Source organism: Myotis davidii, unplaced genomic scaffold (assembly GCF_000327345.1).
Source record: "Myotis davidii unplaced genomic scaffold, ASM32734v1 scaffold168, whole genome shotgun sequence".
NCBI lineage: Eukaryota > Metazoa > Chordata > Mammalia > Chiroptera > Vespertilionidae > Myotis > Myotis davidii.
Genome location: NW_006383016.1, coordinates 5,887,636 through 5,894,246, shown reverse-complemented (window position 1 = coordinate 5,894,246; position 6,611 = coordinate 5,887,636). Strand labels below are relative to the sequence as shown.

At 39.5% G+C, this 6,611-nt stretch overlaps 1 protein-coding gene across 1 annotated transcript in view; it reads left to right on the top strand.

Annotated features, from left to right (window-relative positions):
* The window catches only part of DNAH11 (dynein, axonemal, heavy chain 11), a 198,265-nt gene that overhangs the window by 64,256 nt on the left and 127,398 nt on the right, over nt 1–6,611 (top strand). Inside the window, exons 31-34 of the mRNA XM_015558132.1 lie at nt 1,968–2,099; nt 3,717–3,877; nt 5,055–5,211; nt 5,327–5,472. Of these exons, the coding sequence (XP_015413618.1) occupies nt 1,968–2,099; nt 3,717–3,877; nt 5,055–5,211; nt 5,327–5,472 (596 nt within the window). The remainder of the gene's footprint in view (nt 1–1,967; nt 2,100–3,716; nt 3,878–5,054; nt 5,212–5,326; nt 5,473–6,611) is intronic.

Sequence of the window (6,611 nt, the reverse complement as noted above, 5' to 3'; positions counted from 1 at the left end):
AACGTCTGTGTAAATTTTCTCTAGGAACTTATGTGTGCCTGGTGCATTCATTTATCTATTTTGGGAAACACTCATTGAGCACCTCCTATTTGACAGCTAGCTCGTTGGTGGCTCTGGGGACAAAGCAATGAGCAAGACAGACCTTATCTTCATGGCCCCTGAAACCTAGGGTAGTGATGAACATTGAACATGGCAAACATGGAATAATGACCACCATTGTTTTTGTTACAGCACAACTACATTTTATAGATGTAAGGTACTGAAAGCAGATGAATGTTTATAGGCTGTTGCATATTCGGAATACCTGAAGTGCTTATTTTTTTATTCCTTTGAACCAACTTCCCATTGTGTTTGATGTCCTGTCTCCCTGAAATGCTGCTCACACAGCCAGTTCCCCAGCTTGAAGGTGCTGGTGAGGGCATCTCTGTGATGGGGCCAGTGAGAGCACAGGCTCTGAAGTCAGACTGTCTAGGTTTGGGTCCCCCCCCACCCCCACCCCGATCGGGGAGTGTGGTTACTCTGTCTGTGACTCAGTTTCCTCACCTGCAGAATTAGGATGCTAGTAGATTGTTGTGAAGATTTAAATGAGATGATATAGGCTATACACTCAGTCAGTGCCAGGCACATTGTACCTTCTCATTTAATGTAAATGTTGTGTGTTGTGGTTTTGGTCTCCCCGTCTGCTCTCTCCATTCTGTCTAGCGTGACAGAGTCTTCTCCAGTTCAGCCGCACAGCAGTCTCAGGGTGGTTGGTGTTTTCTGGGATGTGATAATAGCCCCATAGGCAGTGGTTCTCAACCTTCTGGCCCTTTAAATACAGTTCCTCATGTTGTTACCCAACCATAAAGTTATTTTCGTTGCTACTTCATAACTGTAATGTTGCTACTGTTATGAATCGTAATGTAAATATCTGATATGCAGGATGGTCTTAGATGACCCCTGTGAAAGGGTCGTTTGACTGCCAAAGGGATCATGACCCACAGGTTGAGAACCGCTGCCCGTAGGGAACGTGTTTTTGACAGTAGGCTAGGAGGGTTTGTATGACCTCTGTGATAGGTCATACTTGCCCGTTACCAACGCTCTCAGGAGCTAACAGTTTGTAATGGACTGCCCTTTACAGAGCAGAAGAGGAAAGGAGACAGTATTGTTTCACAATATGCTACCCAGGAGTAAAACAGACTTTCATTTTTTTGCTAATAAACCTTGAGTTAGACAAGAATGTTGTGGGTAAATAAGTTTGCTAACAAAATGAGCACCTATAAGGGTATCTTTCAAACCTTTCTGACCACAATTAATAAGAAATATTTCATATCAGACCAAGTTTATGCATGTATGTATACACTCAAAAGTCTGAAAGTGAAGTGTCACAAAACTATGTTATTCTTACTACTGTAATACCACATTTTCTCTTCCATGTCATTCCATTCCATCCTGTGAAGAGACCTGATCTGAGAAATTGACGGACCTAAACAAGAATAGGGATGTGAATAAGAAGAATTAAGCTCTACATTTCAAATGTTTTCTTAGTCATCATCACTATCTCCTACCCAAGAACCACCCCCCAAACAAACAAACAACAAAACACTTGATATTTACCTCTTCCTATAGTTTCGTAAACTTTACCTCAAATTGGCTTTTGAGAATTTGTAGTCATTTCGATCCAGCAGTTGTGGGCTGCATGACATCATCCCTGGAGTGAAGTCCATTCAGTGTAGCCAGGAGACCTTCTGCCTCTCGCTTTGTCCACAGTCTCAGCTCAGAGGAGGCAATGATATTCATATTATTTAATTAACTTAATAACATCCCTCCCTTCATCTCCTACCCCCCACCCCGGGGTGCTTAAAGGCCAGCTGAGAGGACACTTGAAATTGTTTTATAAATGAACGGCCTCTACAAATATGATAACTATTGGGCTGTTAGGTTCTGTATTTGTAACCCTTACCTTCTTTTTAAAAATTCCCTTCCAGATTTCTCAGTTGAATGCACTGATTGCACTTCTGCTGGGAGAGCTGCTCCCTGGAGACAGGCAGAAGGTCATGACGATTTGCACCATAGACGTTCACGCCAGGGATGTGGTGGCAAAGCTTGTTTCTCAGAAGGCAAGTTGTTCGTAGGGATTTTATCCCTGAAGGGTTTTGGCAAGTCAGGAGCCTCTGATCCAGATCATCCAAAAGATTAACCCAGGATGGAGAAGCCTGAGAAGTCCCCATGTTCCACCTCTGTCTCCAGCTTCTCTGCACCAAATCACCCCAGTCTATTGGCCAGTGATGATCCCCTTAAGGGCTCACCCAGCCAATAGCAATACAATTTGTCATTGAAACCATTTCTGCATGCCTTCGATTGTTTTCCTTTTGAAGAAAGAGAAATGTTGGTCACACCTTGCCTTTTCCTTTCAAGGCTAAGTGACTTTCTTTAAAGCAATTATTTTCTAAACTTTTGAGAGTAGATAACCTTTTTATCCCTTTAAAAAAATCTGTGTGTCTCTTAGGTATTGGCATTTTTTTAATGTGAAATAATTTTCTTACCCCTTTTCCAAAATATAAATGTCAGGTATGCTTTTCTACTGGACAGCATTGGTATATCATGCCCATCACCTACTTCCTCCAAATCCGTTTTGTTTTGGCGGGGGGAGTGGTGGTGACTCAAGACAATTCCTTTCACAGTTTGAATGCATGTATAGTGAAATGGTTTCTGTTGTTTTTCTAGTTCTTTCTCAAGTTATTAAAGTCCAAGTGAATTTTCGTTTTCTCCACAAAGTGCAAAAAATGCTTCTTTGGTGTGAGCCATAAACTTGAAAATACTTCTTGATCCAGGCTCAGGACCATTAGTTAATAATGTCCTTTAATTGCTAATCTGAAACTGCTCCTTGCAAAACACCGCTTACCGTGTATTCTCAGTTTGATAACGAACCATTGTTAACTACACTCTGAGTATGACCTTGCACCTTCTTCATATTTTATTATGTTTTATCAGTGGTTATTTGCTTGCAGAAGGATAAATAATGATTTAAAATGTCCTTTATTTTGTATTAAAAGAGATAAAGACTTTGCCTAATTTCTGATCATCTGACACACATAAGTAGACAATGTTGAGACTTATGTAGATATCAGACAAATTAATAGACAATTTTGGTAACATAAAGTGATTCCAAAAAGATCCTAGGGTCACATTTGAAAGAGACTGGAATTATATTTTCACACTGGAAGAAGAATGGATAGATTAAGATAGTAAAGAATAGCAATGAAAAAAGATACTGATATTTGACTTAATAAAAAATGAAGTGAGAATCCTCTATTAAAGCAGGCTGGTTTTAGAATGGGCTGTTGAAAGTATCGTTTACCTCCGACTTTCAGAAATTATGGATTATGTGTCGTTTTAGTAGAGACTGTATTTTTTTCACCTGATTTTAGTATAAAGTTACAAAAGTGATCAAATGTCCTGGGGTGACTCATGAGAAGGGGGAAAACATTGCTTGAAAAAATTGATATTGTTTTAAAATAAAGGCCTTCTCAAAATGACAACTTTAATTACACATTTCTTATTAAGTATTCAGCCATCTGCATGCAATTACAGTTTGCAGTAGCATGCAAGAGATTTCCCTTTTGTGAGGTTTTTAGAAATAAAATGGAATCAATAGGGTTGATTAGACTAATAAACTAAGCTTGATGCCTCAAAGCTATTTGCGTCTTACGTGGAATGATCACGTATGTTTTTAGGTTGTCAGTCCCCAAGCTTTTGCTTGGCTGTCTCAACTTCGTCACCAGTGGGAGGACTCCCGGAAACACTGTTTTGTTCATATCTGTGATGCCCAGTTCCAGTACTTCTATGAATATTTAGGAAATAGCCCTCGACTAGTGATCACTCCTCTAACTGACAGGTAACAATATGTTTGAGCTGGAGAGGGGAAAAAAACAAGCCTTAAAAGTCCCCTAGCCTGGGTAAAAATGTGTGAGATTGAAAAGGAAGGAATGAGAGAAAATATTGAACAGATTGGGAAACAATAGGAAGGCAATGTGTAAACGAATGAGTTAAGTAACATAGTGAAGGTTGACTTCAGTTAGAAGCACATTTTCATAAGGAATTGTTTCCATTTGCATAGTACTTTGAATCTTTCAAGGCATTTACCTTTGGCTTTCTTAATTTCTTCCGACAACAACCCTCATTTTATGGAGGAGAAAAGGGAGGCATGTTGATGTCAAAAAAACTTAGGTAAGATTATCTGCTTATTGGCAATGTAGACACTAGTCCCTGGTCTTCTGACCCCCCAGTATATGTCTTTCCACTAGATCTTCTGTCTGTACTAAGACAAAAATAAATCCCAAATCGCCTGAAAACCCATGTAAGGCACTTGCTATTTGTGGGGTTTTCCTTTTACAAATATTAAATTCTGCCTTTGCATAATTTTTCTCAGTGTAAGAACTGCTGAATCTTTCCTGCAGAAAGAAGTATTATCATCTAAATGTGTATAGCAACATATTTAAACTGAATTCCTAAAATACATTTTAATATAATAATTTGTCTTTGTATATATTTCCTTTATACTTTGAAGTAGGTATATATTATTTGCAGACTATGTATTTATATATATTTACACATTTCAGTGTATTCATGAAGTAGTAGTTTAATGATGTCAATGTTTAATTCATCAATGTTTAATTCATCAATGTTTAATTCATCATTGTTTTATAAACAATAGTTTGAGATGTCATCTGCCATATTAATAGTATTTTTACCTAGAAATATCAGAAGGTCTGTAGCATTACAACTCAGGTGTTATTTGTATTCAAGTACATAGCTCTTAGGAAATGAGACAAACAGATAAAGCAATACATTTTTCTCTATTATCGTTCAACAACCAACCTAAAAGAAAGTGAATATGAAATATTATCCTGACTTGTATCATTGCCACAAACAAATCAAAGGCATATCAATATTGTGTGCTACTGCCCCATTCTAGATGTTGACTTCTTCAACTTTAAAGCAAATTGGATTGCCCTCAATGTTTTGTAGAAGTCTACTACGAGACTGTAATATGTGTTTTCTGTTGCTGAAAGGTGTTACATTACTCTAACTCAGTCACTTCGCCTAACCATGAGTGGGGCTCCCGCTGGCCCCGCGGGTACAGGGAAAACCGAAACCACCAAAGACCTTGGACGTGCCCTTGGCATGATGGTTTATGTGTTCAACTGCTCAGAGCAAATGGACTACAAAGTAAGTTAGTTACGCGATGATGTGTTCTAACATTGTTCCTGCTTCGAAATGATTCAAAACAATAGCTCCAGTGCCCCCTCTGTTGAATTCTTCATGCCTGGCTCCATCATTTTAGTCCATAGGAAATATCTACAAGGGATTGGTGCAGACGGGAGCTTGGGGCTGCTTCGATGAGTTCAACCGGATTTCTGTGGAAGTTCTGTCTGTGGTGGCCGTACAAGTGAAAATGATACACGATGCCATCAGAAACGGGAGGAAGAGGTGAGGGCACAGGGCTTTTGATATGTTGCCACACGTAGTGATGCAGTGAACATGGAGTGATGCAGTGAACTTCACCTTCACAGTCTGTGCTGCCTCTCCCTGTCTCATGAAATGGAGAAAACAAGAGAGACTGGTTACTTTTGAATAATTATTTAGAATACCCTCCCACATTTTAATTAGCTGTTTTTAAGCAGTGAATACAGCAAAGGTATATTATTTTAATCACTTAAAAAATAAACACACTCTGGAATGCTACATTCGGTGATTGGTTCTCAATCCTGATCTTACTTGGCCTCCGGGCAGCGTCCTACTGGGTCCCTCCCTTCTGGGGACACATTTTCTTCACATGAGTTTCAGGATACCAGCCTTCCCACCCTCAGGGCTGTTACTTCTCACCTATAAAATGGGGGAAAGTATAGTACTCTACCGGATAGGTTACTGTGATGACTAAATGTAAAGTACTTGGATAAATGCTTACTTGGAGTAAGTCTCAGTGATAGCTACTTTTTTTTAAATCTTTAAATTCTTTATTAGTTAAGGAATTACAAATGTGTCCTCATTCCCTCCCCCATTAACCCTCATCCCTCCCTCCCCCCACTCATGCTCTCATCCCTCTGTTGTCCATGTCCATTGGTTTGGCTTGTATGCATGCATACAAGTCCTTTGGTTGATCTTCCCCTTACCTCCCTCCTGCCCCCCAACCCTCTCCGGCCTTCCGGCTGCAGTTTGACAATCTGAGGCTGGCAGCTCTGCCTCTGTATCTATTATTGGTCAAAAGTTTATAATGGTCTCAATTATCCATGCATGAGTGAGATCATGTGGTATTTTTCCTTCATTGACTGTCTTATTTCACTTAGCATAATGCTCTCCAGTTCCATCCATGCCGTTGCAAATGGTAAGAGTTCCTTCCTTTTTAGAGCAGCATAGTATTCCATAGTGTAGATGTACCACAGTTTTCTAATCCAATCATCTACTGATGGGCACTTAGGCTGTTTCCAGATCTTAGCTATGGTGAATTGTGCTGCTATGAACATAGGGGTTCATATATCCTTTCTGACTGGTGTTTCTGGTTTCTTGGGATATATTCCTAGAAGTGGGATCACAAGGTCAAATGGGAGTTCCATTTTTAGATTTTGAGG